The sequence below is a fragment of the Micropterus dolomieu genome, linkage group LG08, assembly GCF_021292245.1.
Source record: "Micropterus dolomieu isolate WLL.071019.BEF.003 ecotype Adirondacks linkage group LG08, ASM2129224v1, whole genome shotgun sequence".
Taxonomy (NCBI): Eukaryota; Metazoa; Chordata; class Actinopteri; order Centrarchiformes; family Centrarchidae; genus Micropterus; species Micropterus dolomieu.
In genome coordinates this window covers 8,899,754-8,926,828 of record NC_060157.1, presented here as the reverse complement: position 1 = coordinate 8,926,828, position 27,075 = coordinate 8,899,754, and the positions used below count along the sequence as shown (strand labels likewise).

At 41.4% G+C, this 27,075-nt stretch overlaps 1 protein-coding gene across 3 annotated transcripts in view; it reads right to left on the bottom strand.

Moving 5' to 3' along the window:
* The window catches only part of LOC123974910 (membrane-associated guanylate kinase, WW and PDZ domain-containing protein 1), a 36,613-nt gene extending 9,661 nt beyond the window's left edge, over positions 1-26,952 (bottom strand). The window contains exons 1-14 of one of the 3 annotated variants that reach the window (XM_046055933.1): positions 26,606-26,952; positions 26,245-26,323; positions 26,036-26,145; positions 16,513-16,802; positions 14,537-14,653; positions 9,846-9,965; positions 7,998-8,171; positions 5,816-6,011; positions 4,930-5,000; positions 3,679-3,840; positions 2,488-3,004; positions 1,339-1,894; positions 819-882; positions 294-704 (exon numbers count right to left, since the gene is read on the bottom strand). In XM_046055933.1, coding sequence (XP_045911889.1) covers positions 294-704; positions 819-882; positions 1,339-1,894; positions 2,488-3,004; positions 3,679-3,840; positions 4,930-5,000; positions 5,816-6,011; positions 7,998-8,171; positions 9,846-9,965; positions 14,537-14,653; positions 16,513-16,802; positions 26,036-26,118 — 2,761 coding nt within the window. In that variant the 5' untranslated portion in view covers positions 26,119-26,145; positions 26,245-26,323; positions 26,606-26,952. Of the gene's footprint in view, positions 1-293; positions 705-818; positions 883-1,338; positions 1,895-2,487; positions 3,005-3,678; positions 3,841-4,929; positions 5,001-5,815; positions 6,012-7,997; positions 8,172-9,845; positions 9,966-14,536; positions 14,654-16,512; positions 16,803-26,035; positions 26,146-26,241; positions 26,324-26,605 lie in introns of all 3 variants that reach the window. The other 2 variants (XM_046055934.1, XM_046055935.1) reach the window with 2 other exon arrangements.
* Positions 26,953-27,075: the final 123 nt, after the last annotated feature.

Genomic DNA, 27,075 nt, shown 5'->3' with positions numbered 1-27,075 from the left:
TGGCCTGGTGACCACTTTTTAATCTGTAATTACTTAATGGTGCGTCTGTCCACAAGGGCAATGAAACCTGTTTCCCTGGGCACATACCCCAATGGTGCTACTGGGCCAAAAAATATCAACTAATGCGGCAAAATGCCAGTCCTTCTTCAGATCATTAGATTGAATACAGAATAAAGAATACAGAAGAAGAATCTGAAGAATACAGTTTTATAAACTAAAACATGTGCTATATTTAAAGCATTTAAATTGAAACATGCACAGTATGATTTGTCACTATGTAGCTTGGCGCTCACCTTTGCCAGTCTCCACATCATGAGAGGCAATGACAAACCCAAAGCCCTCTCCTGGCTTTCTCCTCAGCTCCACATCAAACCCTCGGAGTGGCCGAGTTCGTTCACCCTGCCTCTCCAGACCGGAATCAGGCACTGTGACACCATCCGCCTCCTCCTCCAGGCCTGTGTTGATCCAGTCTTTGGGTTCCATGGTCAGGGTTACTGGAATCGACTCCAAGAAACTGGTGCTCTGAATCAGCGAGGAGCGCATCAGGGCTGGGGAGGGAGGGGCGCTAATGGAAGTATGGTGCATAGGCAGTGCGTCTGGGAACGCAGAGGAGTTATCTGAACCAACAGGTGGAGGAGGGGGGCGGAGTAGAGGTGGAGGGAGTCTCCGAATGGAGCCAGGGGAGATGGCTGAATGATAGATACCTGATTACGAGAAAGACAATAACAGTAGGTGAAAAATAATGAATTTAGCCACAGTGAATTCTTGTTTGTCAGTAACTAAAATCACTGACTCTACAACTAATATGAGTCATTTACCTCCTCTGTAAACCAACAAGATGACTTCTGCCAGTTTGGTGTGTTCCAGGAGAACTGTTTGTACCTGTCAACAAACAAATAATTATATTGTGACACCTTTCAAGGAGGTGTTCATCTCTCAAACTGCATTAAAGCACCACACCGGTGATTAGGTAAGTTTTAACCTATGGTTTCAACGCAGTGTTTCCCAACCTAGGGGAGGGGAGATGAATTCCTATGAAGGAAATGCAAAAAAGCTAAATTCTTTTACTCAAATTTTGATTACTTCTCAAATTGTTGTTTCTCTAATTTTAGTTTTTTGTAAAATTCTGTATAGTAAGGCCACAAAAAACTTATTTTATCAAACTCCCTGAGAAGGGAAAATCCCTTTGTTTGAACTGATTCTAGCTCATTCACCCTGTGACAAGAGGTGGCAAGAAGACATTGCTTGATATTGAGCTAAAGAGGTTGGGAACCACTGTTTTAACCCATCAATACACATTACTTCTCCTGATTTCCCTCCCATTTGGTTCTCAACTACCTGTGCAGAGCTAAAACTCTGGACATCTGCTCCGTTGATTTTGACAATAGCATCCCCTGGCTGCAGGGAGTTGCACTGCTTTCTGTCCCAGACTCTTTTCACAATAGTCTTCCTGCCTCGTGGGCCGCCAGACGTCACGCTGAAACCGAGTCCTCTGTCTCCTTCACTCTGGGCCAAGACCACTGGCACTAGCTCCCCTCCACTCAAACTGCCAATTCCACTGCCCATGCTCATTGCCCCAGGAGAGGACATGCTGCTGGGACTTGCAGTGGGGCTGGTGTTGCCTTGAAAACCATTGAAGCCCCGGTGGTAAGGGCTATCAGGGGTGGGAGGAGGTCTGAGATGGGAGGTCTGCGGTCTGAAGAGGTGGGAGTGAGTGCTGTTGGGGCCACCGGGGGAGGACATGGGCCTCCTCGGTGACTGAGGCTGGGGCAGCCGGGACCCCGATAGGGTGCAGGTGGACAGATCACTCTCAGATGACTTAGATGTGCCGTGATGCAAAGGATGAGGGGGTGTTGAGAGGGAGTTATTGTTGTGATTACGGATCATTGATGCCCTGATGAAAAAGAAAGTCAAAATCAATAATAATTCCAGTAAGCATTTGCTTTGACGCATTTTCTCATACTGAAATGTTTAGGGCTACAACTAACGATTCTTTTCATTATCAATTATTCAGCCAATTGCTTTCTCGATTAATCGTTTAGACTATAAAATGTCAAAAAAAATGGTGAAAAATGCTTATCACTATCCCTAAAGCCCCAAGGTGAAAATAAAAACCATCCATCATCAACCGCTTATCCTGCATACAGGGTTGCGGGGGGCTGGAGCCTATCCCAGCTGACATTGGGCGAAAGGCCCGGACAGGTTGCCAGTCCATCGCAGTGAAAATAAAAACGTTGATGCAATTATACAGACTACACAATCAGCAGGCTTCAGGTGTGAAAAGAGTGATGAATAATGAATTAACCTCAGAGAGATCAGTCTTATTTGGAAGTAAACATTCTAATTATGTTTAAATTTAATATTCAAAACCACTGCAATTGACTGCTAATTGTTTTAATTAAACACTTTATGAAGGGCATTACACAGTTAAATGAATGCACCTCAAAAGTACAATCTCTGTAGGAACCTAATTTGTGCCAGTGTTACCTGTGGGAACCAATGGCAGAAACCACTTCGCTGTCACTCTGGCTGGCAAGCGTTGGGTCGAATGACTGCAGCCTGGCTAAACTTCTCAAGGAACGTACAGGAGAGGAAGAGGCAGCGTTGCTCACACTGGAGCGTCTGTATGAGGACGGCTGCCTGGTACCGAAAGATGTGGCGTTCCCATTAGCATCTAGAGTCACCCCCGGTTCCATGTAGCTCCCGTCACTGTGGACCCCGTTAAAGTTCAGTTGTTGGGTCTGGGGAGTGGGTGTTGGGAGTCGAGGTAGTTGGTGAAGAGGCTGAGGTTGGGTGGTGGTGGGTGGTAGGATGGGGTCCCCGCTGTCCAGTAGTCGTGGCGGGGGCTGCTTGGGACACCCGTCATGGTTGTAGAGCATGGGATACCCTCTTCTAACCTCTATGTCCACACTGTGGCCCACAGGCACCGACTTCAGCATCTCTACCACTTCTTTGTGAGACACTCCCAACACGCAAATGTCATTGATATACACCAGGATGTCCGCTAATAAAGCAGAAAAGAAAGCGCATGGATGTAGATATCATCACCATAACTGATATGATACTTATCTGCAGCTAAATTATACCTTTCTCACACCTTACACACCTTTCTCCCTTTGTGGTTATATTATTTGACCATTTTCATATGCTTGAGTGCGCAGATAAGTGTAGTTTCCAAATGAAACACTGTCTGAGTGTTTTGTGTGGGTGTTGACTAATCCAACCAACTAATCCCTCTAAACCAGCTTATTAACAGATATGAGCTACATCAGTTCCAGCAGAGACATCTGCCTGTATGGGCATTCGTGTGCGAGTGTGTATGTCTGTGAAGTGGATGCACACCACTGCATACACGTGTGTTATGATAGCTTGATTATGCTGTGCTAGCCCTGAGGATTAAGGACAGATTGTGATCTACACTTGCTATGGAAGATCAGAAAATTCCAGAATTATAATCCCAAAGAGTGGAGACGGAAATGGGGAGAAAAAACACACTGCTATGTAATAGTTTGTTTTGCAGCTGAAGCTATGGTAATGTTGCACTATTACTAATAATATAGAAGTCGATCGTTGTGTATGAGAAGGTGTCGCCTCCTCTTTTCAGTTGATAATATATTGTTCTTAGCAATACATTAGATTTCTCATGCAAAAATTTTCTCTGATTCATTGAATTTTTACCTGTCTTGAGTGCTGAGGGTCCACTTGCAGTCACACTGTAGACCTGGAGGAACTCTCTTGGCCTGCTGCCCCCAACAATATTGAAACCAAACCCTCTGGAGCCTTTGGTTAAGTGTGTGTGCACGGGGAATCCCCTGAGCTCCCCAGGCAGGTCGGTGAACCCTGGTAGTGACCAAAATATAGAGAGACAGAGGAGGATGAGGATGAGATAATGATGATGCTTACCTCAGAGGAAAAGTTGTGAAAGTCTTCAAGGCAGTAAGGATTAAAAAAAATATCCCACCAGAGTGATATCAGAGAAAGAGAGGAGTGATAACAGTTTAAGTCCTGTGTGTTTATTCGACTAACTGTTTAGAAATGACAGCTTTTAGGAGTGAGGGAAAAGGGAGGGAGAGTCAGAAAACCAATCGCCAGATGGCTTTTAACAAAAAATACATAATGGATAGAAAGATTGCATTAAAAGCAGAATCCATTACAGACAACCTCTTTAAAATCAGCCACATAATCCATTAGATTGACCCAACTCAGTACTGTAATCTGGGTCTTTTTATTTACTTTTAACTCTTACTTTGCATTACCAAATCTGTGAAAAATGTTTCCGCAGATTTATTTTCCTCCCATTTTGCCTTCTTATTTTAGCCCTATGTTTGTGTGGAGCGGAAGTTATCTCAAATTGCATAAAATTAAACAATTGTCCACCGTAACACATTATGGCAGTGTTACTTTGGATTCCACTTGTACCTCATTTTTTTTTGATCCTTCCACATGCAGGTGATCCTGGCCATAGTGGCGATTATATCACCTTCTGCTGGTGAGAGGAGTGTACTGCACTTCACTGAGACAAGCTGGAATCATAGCACTGTAACTGATGGGTTCATTACCGTTTGCAGTCAGCCATGTCAGACAGACACCAAAAACAAGATTATGTCCTTATCATGTGACCAAATTATGAAATTAAGTTGTCAGTCACATGCCATCCACGTGTCGACCCTGCCAGCCACAGCAGTCAGCCTGGCTCTTTGCCAGCAGCTCCAAGCTTTAGGCCTTAATCACTTATATGTTTCTGTCCAGCTAAAAGCTCATTCCATCTCATTTGACTCTAACAAGCTGGCTGTCTGCTACTTCCATTCTTGACAAATATGTAGCTTCATTTAGGCTGTTCAACAGTTCAATGTGTCCCTGTTTTTTTATAATTACATACAAAGAGAGATAGATGGGGAAAAAAAGAAAGAAACAAACAAAGAGGCTCACATTCATTTTTGTAGACGGTTTCCCTGCTTGAGGCTCGAGGACTTTGCCAGCTGGTCCTCTTTGGGTTGCGACTTGAAGGGACAAAGTGGTACAGCAAAAGAAAAGCCTTCCTCTTTAGAAACACAATAGTATTGGATATAATATGACAGTATTGGAATTCAATACACCCAGAACAGACATGCCTGCCATTGACATTGATGACAACTTTGCATAGCACCTCTACTGTATTCACAGCTTGTTTAAAGTAATAGCTCGACATCTGGGAAATCACTTTCTAGCTGGGAGTTAGATGAGAAGACCGATACCAGCACCTCTAAAGCTTAGTACGTTACATGCTTTTTAATTTGCACAAAATAAGTACAAAAAAAGTGCAAAAACCTCAAGTTGCGGGTTTGTGGGAATAGTGTATAAGTGTAATAGTGTATCCCTCCCCTTAAAATTGTATTTCCTGTTCCGTTGACATCTGTGGTTTGGGTTAAGGCTTAGACATTGTAGAGTTAACTGGTTGAGCTCAAGCTATGGTAAGGGGAATCACAAATCTGTGGGGAAACAGACTCTGACACTGGACTTGGCTGGACTCAAAACCACAACTTGTAGTTTCACACTTTAGTTTCTGTACCAATTAAAAAAATTAGATATAAGGTGTTAAATTAGTGAGTGGTAGGGGTGCTGATAGGGTTCACCTTTCGACAGAGCCAGGGTAGCAGTTTCCTCCTGTTTCCAGTCTTTACCGTAAGCTAAGCTAAACATCTCTGGCTCCAGCTTTAAGAGTGGTATTGATCTTCTCATCTAACTCTCTGCAAGACAATGAAAAAGCCTAATAAGCATAATACAAAATATCGAACTAGTCCTTTAACAGATTGGTGAAGAACAGGTAGATACTCACTCTATGTAGTGAGACTCCCCTGGGTCACTGAAGGCCTGCTCCCAGTGATCAGGCATCACACCTCTCACCCTGACACCACTTCTGCTGATGATGATCCCGTTCTCTACGACACGACCATCCCCACTGCTGGATGCCCGGGGCCGACCGGGCGTACGATGGCTAGGAGTGACGCTGCTGCTGAGACCTGCAGAGCCTCCTATAATTACAGAGACAACAAAGACTGATGAAAAAAACTGAGCAGTTTTATTATTATTATTTAACAGATGCAGTAGGTGAAAAAGTTTCTCCTGCAATAACAAATTGATGCTGGCTATTGACATGCAAAAAGACCTGAGGTCAGCATCTCGGCTGGCTTTGTCCAATCTCTAAGGAGGCAGAATGTGTGACCATGCATGTCACACTACCAGTGGAAGAAAAGTAAGCATATTTTTCTGCCTAGCTGTCCTTCAGCTGTGAGCTCCAGCATGGATCTCAGAGATGTAGGACAAAACACGGGTCCTGAGTCCCGCTGCACATGACAAGTGCTGCTGTACCCATCCACCCACACAGTATCACTTCAACAGATGACTCAGCAAAGGTCAGGTTATTGGATGGCTCCATCCTGCCTGCATCCTGCATTCAACCTCCCCAATGCAGGCTGCCCGCTGCCCTACGTGCCTGTTTGGAGCATGTCCCTAACGATCTGAATCTCTACCTGCCTGCATTTCTCACCTCCCACTCTGCCCGCCTCTTTCTTATCTTCTGTAACAGTCTGGCTCCCTGCCTACCTGCCTCCACCTCCACCCTATGTCGCTGCCTTGCTCCCTTACACTAACAGTCTAATCTCATACTGGCCTTCTCTTCAGCATTGGTGTTCTTGGTGCCATCACTTCTCTAACTCTCCAGCACTGCCTTCATGATTTTATCTGCATAGATGTTGTCATTAACAGTGGTTGAAAGTATAATTTTGAGGCACTTGCGTATTACCATTTTATGCAATAACATTTGATGAAATATTGTTCTTTTTTCTCCACTATATTTATTTGACTGCTATAGTTCCTGCATACTTTGGGAATTAAAATATTACATAAAAACAACACATCATAACCATATAAAATACTACGCATTATCAAAAATAGGTAGGTTTCCAACCGGTTTGGTGTGTGACCCCATAAATAAGCAGTGTCTAGTTGGGTCCCCTTGTCACATTTTAGAGGTCTATGAGTTTTAGCAGTTCCATCAAAGAGACATTTCCGCTCTAAACTTCTCATATGGTTTAATTTAAATTACTGTTGGAGGCCCAAAGAGGTATGGATGGTAGGATGAATTAATATATAAATAAGGCAAAGACAAGAGAAAATGCCACAAAGTGAATACAAATTGTTGTAGCAAAACTTGACCCCTAGGTTTAGGAGCACTGGACTTTTTTATCAGTCACAGGGTACATTTTTTCTGATACTTTAAGTGCATTTTGCTGATCATACTTCTGTACTTTTACTTTCGGTAGCACATTAATGGATTAAAGGACATTTATTGTAATGGAGTAAATGTATTGCTACGTTTGCCTTATGTATTATACTTAAATAAAGGATCTGGATACTTCTTCCAACACTGGTGATTAATAAGCATTTTAAGCCTTACACTTCCAGATCTTCCAGATCCATCTCAGTAAAACATTTACAGTAACACAAAAAATGTTTTGCCTTATAGGAATAAAATCTATAACAACAGTGTGTTTGCTATTCCAGTGTTAGGTACTAATGATTTATTTCGAAAACACTTTCTGCTTCCTTGTCACATGATTTCCTCAGTGTTTTCTCTCACCTCCCAGTGTGCATGCTTGCCTATCTACTGACCTCCCTGCCTACCCGACCAAAGGCATTCTGACCTTTTGGAGGTGATCCAGCAATCGATGAGGCCACAGCCCAACTGAGAGTTTAGAGCATACTAATCGTGCTAATGATTGATTAATTTGGGTATCAGATACTGGAGCTATAGATAGAGGAACAATGCAGTATTTAGCAGCTGGCTACTGTCCAGGGCTGAACAGATCCATTTTCTAGTGTCAGTATGTCTCCAATAACTATGTAATACTCTACTTATCTTAACAACCGACTACATCTTCGTTTTACCTTCAGAGATTTCAGATTTCATGACCTTCCCCACACATGCTGTCATATGGACCAGGTTTAGTAATACTTTCCTGACAGGCCTGAGTCCTCCTCACTGTTCCCGGCCTCCTCTGCAGCCTTCTCCAGGTTGCTGAGCGATTTGCTGCGTGTGCGGAAGTTTCTGAGCAGGTTGCGGTGTTCCTGGTATGTGATGGGGGGGCTCTCTGCACTGATGTGAACAGGTCGAGGAGTGCCGTAGTAATTTCCTGAGACAGAGAAAGACAGGAGGAAGGTGCTTTGATATTAAAATAAGATGAACTGCCCTGTGTTGTAAATAAAATCTATTGCACACAGTCTGCATTAATATATTACTGAGTTCAAATCTGATCTGAGTTCATGAGGTAAATAAAAGATTTTCTATTCAGATATTCAGTAGCAGAGTGGGTTTGTCTCTCGTCTTTATGCACATATACAGCAAATGTCTACATCCATGTCTGTATGTATGTACATTACATATCCCCTGAGATCAGCTACTGTATATGTTCTATATTCTCAATTGTCGCCATCTGCTCCAGCTGGTACTGAAGAAATTTAATTACCTCCAACCCTCCATTTGGCTCACAGAGATCTAAATGGGTTGAGGGGAAACATTAGATTACTGAACTCAACAACAATTTCACCAGTTGTCACCATTTACTGCGATTCTTGCAGGCTACTGTACGCACAATGCTGCTGATACTCCTCATTGCTTTTCTGTAGCGATGTGTATCAATGTCACATGTAAGGAAAGTGAAGATGACATTTATTGCTCCCATTAAACTCTTATAAATTATAGATGCTAATGTATGGAGGCTTCTTAATCAGAGGCAGCACTCTGAACCTTACGGGGGGAGGAGTCAGCGGGGTAGAGCTGAGCAACACCTGATGGCATTAATATGCATAAAGAGATGGCTTTTCAACTGAATGTCCATTCATTACAACTAAAAAACTGCCAGTAAGTTCCTATTGGTAGGGAAAACATAGTACTTGACAAATAAGGGAAAGTTGTCGATAGAAACGAAAGTTCGACATTTTGGGTAATAAACACTAAAATGCTATCTATTTGAGTTAAATGATAAGATTGATACTCTCATGTCTGTACAGTAAATTTGAAGCTACAGTCACCACCCAGTTAACTTCGCTTTGCACAAAGACTGGTAACAGGGGGAAACAGCTAACCTGAGTCTTTCACCTACCATCACCTCTAAGGCTCACTAATTAACACGTTTCACATTCCAGGAGTCTTGTCATCACCCTAAGGTTGCCAGGGAACCAGTGGAGATGCCAAGAAGTCACTGCACCAAACCAAGAAATAGTCCAACCCCCCAACTTGTTGTTTTTACACTTCTGTTTTTGTACGTGTGAAATGAAATGAGGTATAATGTGTTAATTACTAAGCTCTAATGGAGCTGGTAAGCAGATTTTGTTACCTTTGGATAGATCCAGGTGAACTGTTTCCAACGCTAAGCTAAGATAAGCTAATCAGCTGCTGGCTGCAGACTCTATTCATTTAACTTTCGGCAAGAAAGCTAACAAGGATATTTCCCTAAATGTCAAACTACTTCTTTACAACAACACAAAGATTCTAAAGGACCTCAATTATATGAATTGCTAATAACTTGCAACCACCAGTGCACATTGTCCCTATTCAAATAAACAATAAATCAAATCATAAATCAAAAACTAATAATTCAGTTAAATCATTACAAATTTATGTAATGTTCCAGTATTGAAATAAAGAGACATTTGAGTACAATTTCACAATCAAGAAAAGAATATATATCTAGTTTTGATATTATCAAAAGTGCAAAAATAAACTACACAATCTCCACTGCATGATGAATCACCATATAGTGTAGAAGATAATCTGCTTGCCCAGACAGTTATGTGTTCAACCTCACCTTTGAATTTTCCACTCTCAAGCAGCGCTCCCGACTCCTCCAAGGAGAAGAACTCCTCAATGGAGACAAAATTGTAGTCTACCCCTGGGGTTTCCCCATCTCTAGGTTGTCTGGTTGTACCTGGGAGAGGGAGACAACAGAAAATATTATGTCATACATCAGAGCCATGAAGCTAGAAATACTGTCAGCTCTAACGTGGATGATATGTTGATAAATCAAGGCCTTTCCCTCTCATTGGGGGCCATGAATTCGAGTTCAGCATTTAAACGAAACTGCAATTCAGTAAACCATAAATAGTTCAAGCATTACATTAACTTCACTAATTTTATAGAAGTAGTCCAACAAAATGTAACAACCTAATGAATCTGGGTGTAACTATAAACAGTCTTAAAAGGAGTAAACAAATTTAATTAGAACATTAATTGATAATGACAATTAACAAGTGACCTCTTTAATTACAGCATTTTGCTCTTGATGTAAAGTCAGTCCCAGATAAACAGAGCATCCACCCACAAACCATAATGTGCCCTTTGGTATGAAGAGCACAATTATGACAGTAGGCATTTACCAGAGCCTCTTTATTATGAACAGATCAATAAGAACAGAAGTAAACATTAATGAGGCAGTTTTAAAGTCTTTTCTATCACCATTACAAAGATGGAGCACTTGGATGATCAATGGTCTGTCGTCATAATTGATTCACATTGTCCTTGGCCTGGCAGAGAGCAGTGAGTCCAAACCACGGCAGGAAAAGCATCCCAGAATCACTGAGGTAAGCCTCAATGTTTGCTATATATTTGTCAAACATCTCCTAACCATGAAATATGTGTGCAGGCATGTAGTGTGAAATATATCACATTTTTATATTACTCATAAAGTCAAATCTGGTGGAATCATTTTAATTTGTAAATTGAAATACAAGGCGCCCGTTCTGACCTCGAGACAAGTAATTCTTTTCCCAAGACATAATCACGCCAAGTCCAAACTAAGGACGAATCTCTGTCCTTCTCCTGGAGGACCACATGTGATGTCAGTGTGGTGCTGGCAGGAGGGAGTCACGCCCAGCTACCCTATAAAACCCATGATTAATGTACTGCTGTCCTGGGAGCTGCTCTCCCAGCCACAATGACACATGTATGACTGCATGCACGCAAATACACACACACATAGACCAAAGAAACTAAACACAATTAACACATAGACATAAGGGACTGGAAACACAAACATTAGTGAGCATGAGGTATCTCTATCACCCTAACCTCTTCTCCACCTGCTCTGACAACTTTTTATCACTTCATCACTTTCATGGCTTTATATTGCAAAGATACACAGAATCACAAAAAACAATTATATAAATTAAGGGCTGCAACTGATTATTTTCATTATCGTTTCATTTGTCAATTATTTTCTTGAGCAATCGTTTCATCATTTGAATATTAGCAAATGACTAATTGTTTCAGCTCCAGTTAAGTTTGCCTATGTTGTGACTTGTGCTCTGTGCTTCCCAGAGAAGAGACATTTCTCTCCAGAGAAGGTTGACCCTCACTTCCCAGCTCATTAGGAAACTGTCTGGTTCTTTTAAAGGGGATGAGAAGGGCTGATGTGATTGACCATCATTATAGCTCTCCCCAGCTCCACCTGCTGATACTGTATAATGTATTCAGTCAACCATTTTTTTCCACTGTAGTCCTCTGGTCACCAAAAAAATACAAAAACGAATTTGGTCACATCCATGTGTGCTTGCACCTCAAGTTTGTGCTTGCAGCTCAAGTTTGTGCTTGCACCCAAGTTAAAGGAAATTAGAGGTCTCTGTGTCTAATTAAAGATCTGATAGCAAATCTACTGATGACGTCTGATGTGTGTGTAATTCTTTTTCTCCCCTCAGGGCACACAGTATCTCTCCAGCTGATGTGGTGCGAAGTAGAGATTCATTATCTATGCACCCTCCTAGGAAATATATATGACATGTCAGGCGAGGCGGGGGGGGGGGGCAAGATGGATTATTGACATCTTCTTCTTCCCCGCCTGTCCCTGTAGGCACCGCACACTGGGAGAGAGGGTGAGATAGGGATTGAAGAGGTAATTACAGAGAAATCTGTATCAACACCCAGAGAGAGCTGTCTGTCAGATCACTGCACACAAATAGCTAACAATGAATCCTACAGTTGAAAAGGCCACAGACGATCTGCCTGACAAAGCTGCAGATGCTGAAGCAATGATGATGTTCTTATCTCTGACTCACTCTGAAGACAATTAGAAAAGTCTTTTCATGGACAAGACAGAGACACAGCCAGCCTTGAAACCGTGACATTGGCTCTGAATCATCCAAGGGCACATGAAGAAATGGATAGTGCAATTACACAAATATGGATGGGAAAGTTTAGATGGGTAATGTAAGGTCTGCAAAATTTGCATTTTTGTTAAAAATGAGAAAAAAAAAAGGATAGTTTTCATACTCATGAAATAGTAAGCTGTTATATGAACCTTTTGTTTTACTGGGCTGAACACTGTTGGTCTACACATTTACCTGCAACCCAAACGCTACACAGTAAGCATACTGTCTGCTTCAGTATAAGAAACACAGCCATTATACTGCAGTCGGCCCCTCCTCCATTTTGGCACTGATAGACATTTGCTTTTAATTTAATTCCCCCTGCCTAGATTATTGATACAGTAGCCTGCATTTACTTAATTCTGTCATTCATTTCCATTTTTATGCACTGCCCTCCTAACTGAGCCTTTGTAATGATATTTCTTGCATCAGTGCCAGCTCCAACATCAGAGAACATTGTCTCATCAAAAGGATTCAGGGATCCAGATACTCTCTAAATAGCACGGCGGTACTAAGCCACAGTTTCCAAAGAAGAAATAGCATTTAAATGAGAAAATACAAATCAAAACCACCATCAACCATCTTTGCTTCCTTATAGTAAAAAAAACATTTTAAAACTTGAACCATGCTTTACGGGCTTCTGAGGCTAATTCATCTTCATCTTAGTTTTAATTTTAAAAATTAACAAACTACAGGAAAGAGTCTCCTGAAACAGGAGGAACATACACATGGTCCTGAAGGGGGCCACAATGAGCCACTGATGAAAACTCCTCAGCTTAAAATCCCTGTTACATGAAGCACAGGCGCCTCCTCGATGGAAAAATAACAAAAGTAAGGAAAAGTCTACTTTTATAAATCTACAAGTATTCTGAAATTAGACGTGATGGTTTTCAAGCCGTCTTGGGATCAGGATTGCATGTGTGTGTTGGTATCGGCATGAGAACAACGGCATCTTACTGTGTCATGTCCAGCAGATCAGAAGATTACACACCCGGGGGGCTGAGCCTGCCTTGTTGAAGCACTCCGAAATGGGAAGTTATTTCCAAAGTTTGACACCACTGGTAGGGGAGGCTGGACTGCTTTATGTAATATATTACAATATTTTGCCAAATAATACAGTGTATAAACTGTGTCTTCAGAACAATGTTTGACCAAACATCAAATTACTGATTTATCTAATTTTGTATATGACAGTCTTTTATCCATCCCATTTCTCTTTATCAATTTTTTGAGATGGCTAAAGCACTGCTTTTTATTTGCACAATTCACTCCCTGAGTAGCTGCTTATAGATTTAACAGGATGCACGCATGCATGGCTAAGTAATGAGAAAGCCTGATATGAATTAAACTGCAATTACACTATAATATGCATCTATATGTTGAATACTAACAGAGGCACTTTCTTGCACCATGCTGGGAGTTTTGACCTGTGCCTTGCTCTGTCAGCGAGTGGGCTGTGTAGCATGCCGGCAGACTGTCCCACATGACCTACTTCTTGGACTAAAGGAGAGATTAGCCGCAACTCCACACTGCCACGGCAAGGTTAAGACAACACACACACTAGGTGGCCGGTCTACGCCATACTAACACTTGACCAAGACAAATGCAAAAGCAGACCGACACAAGTCAGAAAACAAATCAAAAACATAGATCTTCCTCAAAAAAAAACCTGCAAGGCTGCTATATCCCCTGGCCATTTCCCGTGACGTCATATTATAAAGGATTAAGATAGCAACAGATGTACTAGCTGCCTTTGGCTGCCATTGTGCTTGATTGTATTCATAATCATCATAATGAAACAGCTTGTGTAGACTACAGGCCTCTTTTTCAGGGGATCATACAACAACAGTACTAATAAAAAGAACCTGTCAAACACAACTATCATCACATTTAATACCAGCTTACCACCCAAACAAAGTAATAGCCTGGAGCATAAGGGTGAGGATTGTAAGGGGGTGACTGCCACTGAGGATAAACCCAGTGTTGTGACAATACAGACTGTTGCTATGGAAATGTCCAAACTGATTGCAGTTGTGGCATTTTCTCTCACTCAGACATGATTTAAGATATTTTAGACTCCACCCCCCATGTGGAAAAGTGTTTCACAGGCTTAAAGCCCAATTAACACCAAGCTATTCACAAGGCAGCAACTACCACATGTGCTATCAAACAATTAATAAGATCAGAAACTTAAGAGAAGTATGCCTGGATAGATTAAATATAATGTGCATGGTGAAAATAAACACAATATTCAGACAAATGACAACAACGGGACAAAGATCTGAACAGGGGGCTTAAAGGCCAAAGAAATATAAAGACAAGGTATATAGAGGGATGCAAATTATTGAAGGTTACTTACAAGGTACAGCACGGAGGTAGAGGTTCTCTCGGATGACCTGCTGAAGTTGGCTGTCCACAGAGCCGGGTGTGAAGCACTTACTCAGATACAACCTGAGATCCTTGCACAATGTTGAGCCTGAGGGAAGGGCACCGATACATGGCAGGGAAAGGAGGAAGCAGAGAGAGAGAGAGAGCGCGAGAGAAAGAAATCAGCCCAGTAAGCACAAACACACTGTTATTTACTCTAAGATTTGTTTGTAGCATGTCAAATAGACACATTTATTTAAAGTACTAATCTTTACTGCTGCCAGGCTTGATTTAACACTATCATTTTGCAACCTAGACTTTCACATTCACACCTACTGATCTCCATATATCACTTCACATAGATCCTGCATATAAAATATGTTTTCCCCGAGTCTCTCATGCATACATAAACTACTGGCTTAATTGCTCCAGTCACAACAGTTGAGGTTGTCACCAGCAGAGACAGAGTTGACTATCAGGGCTCAGATTCCTCTCTGATCTCTTAATATAATCTCAAGTGCTTTACGGCCTCTGATGACAGGTCACTTGCTGTTATGGATTGGCTGAGAGCATCTTCAGATTATCACTCTGACAGACGACCGGTCTGTCAGTGCTTCCCCTATAGGCTGCCGCCCAACTATCCCCTGTCACTCCCTACCCCCAATGTCTCTTACAGTGGTTCCGCCCAGTAGCAAACAGAATTTGTTGTGTGCTATTAAAAAAAATTCACATTGGAACTTTATTAGTGGAGGCAGTCAACTGCACATATATTACATATTACTGGCCACATATGGCTTCTGCCTGTAAAGGCAAGTTAATCCAGCCAGCTGCCTTTTGGAAGAAATTATGGGCTTTTGTTCATCATGTTATGAAACAGCTGCTATTTTCCAGCCTGTTGAACATCAGCTCTCCGAAGCTGATTGAGCTGATCTCTTGTACATAATGCAAACATATTACATGTGAGCTACCGATGAGGCAGTCAGATGTCAAGGTAAAAGAAGAGATACTATACTAGGGTAGACACCACTGAAGGAAACTTTAAATTTGATAGACAGATCAACTCCCTACTCTTTGTTTTTGTCCACAAAGCACCAGTATAAGTGCTAAAAACTTTAAATTGCTGCCTGCCTCTGGGGTATATAGCCTAGTGTTGTGTATTTAAGGGCTGGAGCAAAGGGAGTTGTAGTAGTAGTAGGAGTAGGAGGAGGTGTGGTACAGCAACCCGTCGCATCAGCTCATCCATCACTGTCCACACTACACGCAGTCAAGCTGCCCAGGGAGGGCTAGCAGACTTCAGAAATGATAATGGATCTACCAGCAGCAGAGGGACCGGGAGCAAAGGTCCCCATTTACACCCCTGTGGCCAAATCAGCTATCAATCTAGCAAGCAAGGCCATCGGGAGCCACAGTCAGGTGACACTCCAGTGACATATTGCCCTGTTCAGAGCCAACAAAGATATCCGTTACCTCAGCCCTCTGTTCTAAACATCAAGGCCTCTTGCGGGTGACAGACAACTGTATCGCCACACTCTTGTCATGTGTCATCATTTTGACCTCCTACCCACATATTGACCCATTGCCTTGACATATCCAGACTAATTGTCATGTGCATATCAGTATCAGAATGTTTCAGGCTGCAGATTTGGCTTGTGAGAGTCAGAGGAGGGTTACTGAGCAAGGTAACTATGGATGACAGCTTGGACACTGGTGTAACGGATTGATTGGGTGCAATGGTGTGCAACATAAACAGCCACAAATTAAACAGTCTGCAGTGTTTGGAAGAGAATTAAACATTGATTGCATTATTATGGGCACTGTGGCATAGGGATACATAAATGCCATTAGCAGGAGAGGCCTTGCAGTATGTTAGGTTCACACCTTTCCTTGACTGTGGGGTGATAATTGACACATTTACCAAAACAATAAACTGCAGACTAATTTATAGAGGGTTATCATACTGAGTCATACCTGGTGACACAGTTTTGATGCGGATAGGATGGGGGCAGGAATTGAGGACACCACGGACATCTCCTAATGTCATCCCTAATACTGGTGTTCCCCCAATCTCTAGGATGATATCACCCACTGTGAGTCCGCCTCCCGGAGCCGACGTGACAAAAGGAAACTCTCCATAATCTGCTCCACCACCAATGGCGATCCCCAGTTCCCCCGACGAGCCTAGCAAGGGGACGAAGCTGTCCTGTACCTTGGAACGCCAGTGCAGCTTCTTCACCGCTGTCTTAGACATGGCAAACGAGCTGGAGAGGAAAGGAAACAGGATTGAAGGATGAGCAGATGGTGTGAGACAGTAAAAAGGGGGGGGGGGGGAACGTGTCAATTGCATAACAAGCTAGTGAAAGGTCCTGTGACTTCAGGCAGGAGGTTGTTTTGTTATTTAACCTTTGTCAGTTATCGAATCTGAGGTCTGGGGAGTTGCAATGTTACACATCAGAATGCGGGAAAAGTCATGAATAATCCCAGCTTCATAGGTTAGGATATTTTCTCTGAGAGCATGACAGAGAGCTGGAAAGTCAGGAATAAAAACATTGGAACTGTGTCCTTGTTTTATGCAAACATACTACAACACAGTACATGACTGTCCAACCAAAATTGTTTGTTGCATTTGCTTCAGGCTGACATTATGTTTTCATGTAAACACACAACATAGGCGTTTGTGCCCATTCCAGCACATCTTCATGGGAAAACACAGTTTGAGTTTGATAAAAGGTGCGGGTCACTAAATAGTCGAACAATGGAGTACACTGGAGTAAGAATTTCTGCATCTACAGTGATGCATGATGCTTTCACACAAACTTAGATCTTTTTGGACAATGAATAATGACCCTTTTTGTGGGTACTGTATTCTCCAGTACAGATTCTCCTTGTCTGCTCAGTCACAATGATATTGCAGGTTTTGTGTACTAGTTGCAGCTAAATTGACAAGTACTAGTAGCAAAGCTGTACTGAAAATAAAGTGTTTTGCTGCAACATGTTTCCGGGGGAGCAGCTGTGAATGTGTGTGGCTGAGGATGTAGCTGACATGGTGAAGATTTGTTTGAGTCGACAGTGACTTGACAGATGTGATGTCCAGAGAGAGCGGACAACGTTCCTCTGACATTATCAGAGCAGCACTGTCACGTTGACACACAGGACAACAGAGATTCACAAGGTAGGGTAACAGAATCCAAAAGACAAACATGACATGCAGGTTATATATCAGAGAAAGCCCAATTTCAAGGGAATAGTTTGACATTTTGGGAAATATGCTAATTTATTTTCTTGCATTGAGTTAGATGAGAAGATCGATACCACTCTCCCATCTGTCTGTTAAAAATGAAGCTGGAGCCAAGTGACTGTTAGCTTAGCTTAGCATGATGACTGGAAACAGCTAGCCTGGCTCTGTCTGCCTACCAGCACCTTTAAAGCTCACTAATTACCACATTATATATTGTTGTTTAAAAGGGGTTATGTCCAGAAAGCTAGTTTTAGAGCTTTTTAGTTAAAAATCGATCAATTGGCTTCGCCAGCATACTTGCCGATGTTAATTTATGCAGATATACTGGTATTGGTATATATTTTGCAGGTACCAATCAAATGCAGTGAAGAAATATGTAGGTAATTTAGAGACAGTGTTACTATTATATAGTAGAAGTTGATTTTTCAACTGTAAAATATCCTGCTCAGTATGTGTCTTTGTCACAAACAAATTTAAAAAAACAAAACAAATCAAAGGGACCCGAATAAAGATTATTTCCAAATATGACTATCAGTCAATATATCATTTTCCAAATGTTTTAAATTCCCAATATTCAGTATTAGACCATAAATCCAATCAGGCTGAAATTTTTAGAACTTTCACCCGTGCCTTTGCTGTGTATGCTAAGCTAATCTAACCAACTCCTGGCTGTATCTTTATGGACAGTTATTAAAGTGATATTGATCTTCTCATCTAAATTTTACAAGAATGCAAATAAGTATATTTTCCAAAATGTTAAATGATTCCTTCAAACTTATTTTTGAACACCTAGGCTAACACAAGCTTGCTCAAATACAGTATTCCAAATGGACAATACAGATCCATTGTGGTCAGGAGATTAGCAATTAGACATCACTTCACCAAGATCCAATGCTCTTAAGCGACTATGACCCTTGACTGGGTGGAGATAACACACCCAGCTTCTCCGAGTATAAAGCCAAGCCCAGCCCTAGCAGAGACACCGTAGGTCCTTTGGTCCAGTGGGACTAATGAGACTGCTTTAAAGAGTAAGAGAAGGACAGGATGTAACTGAACCTTTCTACTTGACTGGTCATTCGACAGGCAGATCTGACAGAGATCCTCTTCTTCCATCCTCTCTCCTACTGGGGGTCTCTGGTGGGGATTTATTTTATATACAGAGGAGGACAAATGAGGAAGAGGAAGGCAGGGAGTAGAGAGAGATTATAAGATAAAAAGCAGGGTTAGAATGAAATGCAATGAAATCCAGGATTGTCTGTGTTTTTGTCTCACACTCTGAGAGAATTTGGGGAAAAAAGGGAAGTACAGAGGTCAGATGGAGATCGAGAGCCGCCACACAGCCTGAGGTTGGCATAGGACTCACTTGTCTGACCTTGCAGGACTTCAGCACAGGCGACAAGAGTCAGAGATTGGGAAACAACTGAGCTGGTTGCCGCAACATCAAGAAATCCAAAAACACACAACTTGCATTTTGCAGTCTTGGCTCAAAGCCAAAGGCTCTCACTGTTGTTCTAGCACATTTGGATAAAATATGGTCAAACAAGTAGCACTGTTTCAACCTGAAATTATGCTTATCATTTCATCCTTGCCAAACACTGCCCCCAGTCCCTCTCTCTCTACCCCACTGTGAAACCTTCTGGTGCAACATTTTCGACCTGCTTCCCCAAAACCAGCCAACCATCCACCCACACAGAAAACACAGCAATACAACTTGCATTAAGTGTGTAGTGAGAAGAGAATAAAAATAAAAGCATCAACTTTTCCTATCCTGAATAATAATTCCATAAGCCGATGGTCTCTTTATGCTTTATCTAAAGATTTCTCTGAATCTCTCAGCAGTTGGCAGTAATGATTAAAACACTAAAAATAAAACATCTGATAGGTCTGGGGTATTATCCTGTCCTGCTGGGCCTACACAGTCACATTGTGTGTCTACATTATACGCATGAAGGCAGAATGTGTTGCCCGAGCTGTAGCTGTTGTCTTGACCTCCTGCGTCTGATGGGGGTTTAATGAGCCACAGTCTGTCAGGTCCGCTGAAACCTGGACACTTCCTGCCACAGATACACCCTGACACTGCTTTGCTCTCGCTCTGCGGTTGGTGTTGATGCTACAAACGGGCCCTGCACACTCATCTTACTGTGTCCACTTAAAACACAGTGCTAGGTTGCCAACAGGTTGCCATCAAGTTTGGGGAGGAATGAACTGCTTGTGACAAAGTGATCTCATCTAATTAGACAGCAATGTAATTCAGTCTATTTAACTAGTAAGTAATCAGGAATTTGCAAGATATATAATTTTCTATGCAATGTTACCATGTGTGGAAATGCATTGGATTTTGCTAAAGAACAATTTAAGCTGTCATGCTGCACTTCTTTATTTCAAAAGGCAATATGTGAATGTAAACTTCACACAGGTAAAATGATGACCTCTTCTTCACTACCATCTTAGTTTTGCATGTTAGCATGCAAGCTAGATAAAATTATCAACAAAAATAAGCTGATGGGAATGTCATTAGTTTTCCAAAGTATTTAACAAATGAAAATTTTGAGGGCAGACAGAAGGTTTTATTATGTGGGAACCATGAATCTCTGTAAATAATTTCATGGCAATCTATTAAATAGTTATAGATATATAGAGGACAAATATATGAATTCAAGGATATCTAACACTATAAAAAGAATGCTCTGACCTTTAGGTCAGGGAAGAGCTGACCAATACATATCCTGTTTCACTGACTTTAGATCAGGATCTTTACAGCTTGCATCCCTGGCCTTCCAGTGTAATTTCAAACCGCAGCAACCTGTCAATGGCAAAACACACATCCTCTTAACTTTGAGGCTATTCTTAGAGTTTTTTTTATTTCCTCACCATATTTGTTTAAATCAGAAAGCAGAAAGAAAATGCTGATGGCTATTATGACTCAATGTTTAGTATAAACAGCTGCGCTGTGTACAGTGTTTTCTTTTGGAAATATACCTTTTAGCCCTCAATTCCATAAATACTCATGCGTCTATCATCCAGAGAACAACCATTGTTTTTAGTTAGTTGACACTAAAAGACAAACTAACTCGAGCTTCATTTTAACAAACTTAACGCCTCAATTGCTGCACTGTAATATTACCTCATGGTAGTGCTAATGCTAATATTTCAAGTCCTACGCTATTAATTCTTCCAGTGATTGGTCTAATAAAGCCATTTTATCCCTTGCATCTCATAGTCATGACATCTTTATTACACATTGTTACACAGATGAGCTTTGCCATGGAACTCAATAATTCAAAGTCGACTTGAAGCACCGAATCAAGGACATGAGGGAAAAGCACTTGACATTGGGGTGGCGAGCATCTTGAAAGACCTTCAGGAAAAATCGGTGTTAGCAAAACACATCAATTAAGACGAGTGAATAATTTAATTGCTCTAGAAAAAAAGTAGCTCTGGGAAAGCTAATAAAACAACAACTTCTCCCGACAGATTTATTCAGCAGGGTGAAGTCCAGGGTGCACCATCATCCATTTGAAATAGCACTTAAAAACAATTCATCAACCACACAACTGTTAGCCATGCCTTTCGCCTTCATTTTGACAGCTCAACACCAATTCTAATATTCCCCCTCTATCAATAACATTAGTGAAGCTTTGTGGTGAAAACAGTGACTGTCAGTTCTTGTGATTCTCCCCATGTTCCTGATGTCTATCTAGATGCCGGCCCTCATCCCCATCAAAGCCGTCTCAGCTGGTAGATCGCTCTCTTGACATAATCGGCTGTGACCACAGCAGAGTTCGCTAAACTTCTGAAACTTTTAAAACAATCAGCTTTTGCCGTGAGATGCTGCTCTGATTTAACCCTGAGGCTCTCACTCTGATTGTCTAATTCTACATGTTCATGTCACTGAACAACTTTTCTGCACTACATGAGTCGGTTTACGCTCATAAAAGCTTCTGCTGGTTTAACTTGGTGGAGCCATGCGCGCTCTGTTGTCCACATTCTGTTTCCGCTCTAAAAGATGTCTACGATAATGAAATGAGCCTGTTCCATTAGCTCAGCTAGAATGCTCTATGAATTTATGTAAGCTTATTTGGTATTTTATGCATGCACACTGAAAGTTCAAGACAGTGAGTAGTTGTTTTTCCTAAATGTGAATTTTGGAGAATATTGATGGACTGACTGTGTGTTTTGTCAGCTAGAATGTGACCAGAATGCCTCATGGCTCCATTTGTTGGTCTCTCTGCAAGCACTCGTTGTGAATAAACAACTGAAATGACTCGAGGTTCTTTATAAGCATAAGCTAGACCAAAGTCAGCATGACTGATGGTTACATAATAAAGTGTGCTGCTACTGCACATCCAAAGGTAAACTTTAAGAGAGAAATCATCAACACACAGTGACCGATGTGAATTGAGCTGTTCATTTAGTTAAATGCTGATTAGATGATCCACAACCATTACAGTAATTATTTAAATCATTTATAAAGGAAAATCACCAAATGTTTTTTGGTTCAAGTTTCTCAAATATGAGTATTTGCTCCTCTTGAAGCAGCAACCATTGATTATTTTTTATAATCGATTAATCTGCTGATTACTTTGTCGGTTAATCAATTTAAGTCTATAAAATGTCAACAAATGACCATTACAACTCCTCAGTGACCAAGGTGATGTCTTTAAATGTCTTGTTTTATCTCACAAGCCTAAAAGTCACTATCCTATATGAAAAATCCTGCACATTTCACAAGTTGGAACCTGCAGCTGTTTGGCATTTTTTACTTGAAAAATTACTTAAACGATTCACTGATTATCAAAATAGTTGCTGGTTACTTTTCTGTTGATTAACTGATCAATTAATCGACCAATATCAGCTCTAAATTTAATATTTTTGGGTTTTGGCCTGTCGATCAAATGAAATAAGCAATTTGATGATGAACTCTTAAAACTTAAGATGGGTCTTTTTCACAGTTTTTCACTACAATGTATGGACTTGAATCGATTAATAGAAAAAATATTTATTATTTCTTATGAAATAATTGTTTCATCCATAAATAATGCAAATAAATAGAACATTTTGAATTATACACTTCAAAATTTTTATTGACTAATTATTGGTGAAATCTTTATGAACACATTATTTGATAGGAAAGCATTATAGCACTGCAAATAACAAGTAGTATCAACATTACTGATTAATTTATCAATTTTCATTTGAATAATCAATTCAGCTTAAGAAAATCCTCGCTACTGATAAACTGGAACCAGCAAAGATTTAACATTTTTTCTTGAAAAGAACGATTGAACGATTATTAAAATAGTTGAATTTTCTGTTAATCAAATCTAAACTCAACATCATTAAACTTGCAAGCATTTCCAACAATGATATTAAAAACAAAAATTGCATAATGAAAATCTTGGACCTCTAGTTATAAAGGAGGTACTTTATACAAAGTGCAGGGCGGGTGAGGAAAACAAACCCTCCGCTTGAACCCATCCCACACATCGAACACTCAGCTCATCTTTTCACTCTGACCTGTAGTGAAGCACACTGCTCCTAATCTCACAGCATCCTCCAGTGGGTAGTGTTGGAGGTCAGACAAGTAAGGCATCTTAAATAACTGGAGAGCTTAAAATTTATCTGAACTAAAACCGGTGATGTGGCAGGCAGACGGAAAACGCAGGAGAGCGTTCTCGCAGCTCCAACTTCACCATCTTATCTGACATCTGTGCCTTGACCTCTCCCGCCGAACATTTATACCAAACTGTGCAGGCAACGTGGGGTGCACTAAAGCTCCCTGATGCTCACTCACTTCCAAATCTAGGGCACGGGAGTGCTCAACACAAAACAGACAGCAGTGGCAGATTTAAAAATAAAAGATTAAATGCTTGTTGGTTGAAAAACACAAAATATCTCCCGCCGTCATACACGGGGGCGCACACACACACAGAAATGTTTTCTCTCTCTTACACACTAAATATAAACTCAATACATGAAAAAGCTGATAAGAATTACAGAAATACATTCACTGTTTTCTGCACGCCATCAACAAATCCACAATATATTCCAACTGCATACAAAGGGACTTAGTGTAGGACTAAAACATTGTTGAACCCATACAGTATACACAAAAACACACACACCTGAGAGGATAACACGGGCTCATTGATGTTCCCTTTGGGGTAATGTTATCTGTAACGTCACAGGATCAAGGTCAAGGAAGGGGGCACATTAGTGGGGGCATCGGTACACTCTTCTCTTCTGAGGAATACCACTGTGACAACAGGTCCTCTTCCTCAATCTGCCAGGATGCATTACAACCCCCCCACCCCCTCTGCGATCAGAGATGAGCTCTCATCAGGAAGAGGAAGGGAGAGCAGTTTAATTAAACAGAGCAGATCATCTTCTCAACAAAAGATGATGGATAAGACAGAGAGCAATGACGAAAGCAGGGATAAATTAGGAAAATTAAAAAGAGGATGATACAGAAAATAGAGTTGGTGCAAGTCTTAAAGTAAAATGGAATAAAATAGTAGAATCAACACAGAGGAGGGCGCAGTAACCTTATGAAAGAGTGGCTGAAATCATAATAACAAAATTAATAATTCATAAGGAAATGGAGGGGCGGGTCAGTACACTATAATGAGCATTTTTGTGAGGTCGCAGTTTGGTAACCTAAGCAGGCCTGCAAGTATGTGTGTGTGTCCAAGTGTGTGTGTGTGTTCAAGTGTGTGTGTGAGTGTAAGAGAGATACTGCTGATTCAGTAGGGATGGGTGAAGGTGACCCTCGCCTGCTCCTGCTGCCTGTCTCACTACCTGATATTGATCTGAGTCGTCCAACTCAGATCTGACTCAAGGATACATGGATCCACTGCCTTCTTGACATTTCAAATATGGCACTGTTAAATTGTAACTCCACACACTATCATTGATTAGTTATTGATTTGCCACCTCAGTCAGAGTGTAACCACTTAACAGCGGCTTATACAATCCAAATTGAATCTCAGTGTATGTAAGCAGGGACACGAGTGGCAGTTACAGCATGGGAATGTTGTTGTTGTTGTTGAAATTTCATATCAGACTCCACATGAACTGTTGAGAACTAAGAATAGAGCAGGCTACAACTGCAGAATCCAAATGTAGTGGCTGGGAGCAAAGGTTTAGACCACAGATGGGAGAATATGCCTGCGTGGCCCTGCCCTGTCAAGGGTAAACTGCCTAGCACACAGGAACACACACAACATAGCCCACACACACACGCACACATGCATACTTTGTTTTCACCACACCTTTAAACAACAGCATGAATATGCATGATGCCGAAGGACACAGGAGGTACATAATTAGACAATCAACAACTCCCAGCTGACATGCATTACTACGACAGAGAAGAAATGCACCTCACTTCATCCTCCCTTCTCCATAGCAGCAAGAGCGGAGTCATGTTTGTAAGTCGACATGAATTTCCACTTACTGGCGGTTCAAACTTGGGCTGAGAAGCTGAATCAAAGGAGGACAAATGCAGAATAAAATCAGAAGGATTTGCTTAGTTATTGTGATGGGCTCATACATGAGAGGAAATTAACATACAGTGTGAGGACCAGAGCAACTTGAGACCATGTGAGGACAAACACCACATGTCTCTTTCTCTTTCTCAAATTAATGATTCATCATAACAGCATAACCTTGACTGCTCTCGAAACCCAGAGCAATGCACACTATTAAGTCAGGGTCACACATCCATCACTTAAAAAAAGGTCCCTGTATCTAGCAGAGACACACCCTAAACAAACAGCAAACAGCAACAACGCAGACAGAGAGAACTGCAAGGCACTCCTACACACATGTGTTCACACACACCTGGCTGTGGACTAAAAAGTACATTTTGCAAGTCAATCTATTTCTAATTGAACAAAGGCTTCTGTATACAGACATTCTGGAGCAGGAGATTGTTAAAAAAAAAAATGATGCATTTACAAAAAAAGGTCTCAACAAACTTTTCAAACCTAATCATGACTTCATATGCGCACACACCTACACACTTATCACAAGTGTTAAAAGCCATATTTCATTTGTCAAAATGACACTCTTACCCCTGAGATCTGCCATCTCAAACTCATATTCTTCACTCTCTCTTACACACACACACACACACTTACACACAGATCTGAGCTGCCCCCCCCCCCAAAAAACACACACACACACACACACACACACACTTGGGTTACATACAGCAAATTCTCAAATTTCTCATATTTCGGGAAAAATACTGACCTGCCTTGGCGCTGACACACACACATTCTTTTCAAGCAGTTCAGCCTTTCAAAGAGGATCCGTTTGAACGCGTCTATATACATTGACCCGACTGAGGTTAAACAATAAGCCTGGAAAATACGAGTTGCTTGGTTAATAAGCAGCAGCCTGGTGTGGGTGCGTGTGATAGTAAGCAATATGGAAATGCAGTGATGAGTATATGGTACCACCGTATCCCAAAGAAAGTCAGAGGCGATGTGCACGGCTGACGGGATATTTGGACAGTGATGCTCCGAGAGATGTGGTGATCTTGTAGAGGGAGAGGAGAGAGAGAGAGTGGGGAGAGCGAGAGAGAGAGTGGGAATACACTACAGTCTAACGTTATGGAATACACACACATGCACACAGACATATCAGGCAAATCTGACAGCGGCCGCTTACAATTTTAGCAGCTGCTGCACTGCTATAGGCAAAACAACGTGGAGGATGGATAAATGTCATGGTCAAACGTGCTGTTTAACTTGTGGGGAGTGTCTCTGCCTATTGAACAATAAGTGCTGGACTTTAATTTGACTATGAGGACTGTCTTACCTTCATGATCGCTTTCCCCTCGTCAAATCCGTCCTTATAGTCGTCGTTTGGCAGATCGTGCAGGTTGATTAATTACGCATAGCCTACATATGTTGGTTTATTCTGTTTCAGCTTTCGACAAAAAACAAAAAAACAAACGTCGATTAGGCATATGTCTATTTGACCGGGTGGAGGTGTCATGGAACTGCAGGCGCAGTGCAATCAGGGCGCGGAGCGTCAATTGCCAAAGATAAGACTGGATTAGGCTATAAGATAAGGATTGTGCAGTCTAGTAGAAAGTGTGGCCAGGTTGGTGCTCCTGCTTCCAAAAGGCACTTTTGAAGGAAAGAAACAATGGTAAAAGGGCAAATAAGGGAAGTTAAGGAGCACCGAGGGGAGGGAATAAAAGAGTTAAAAGTACCGCCCCTTATTATTCTCTGTACCTGCATCAGCAGCATCACTTTTCGCATACGAGTTCTAACCAGGATATA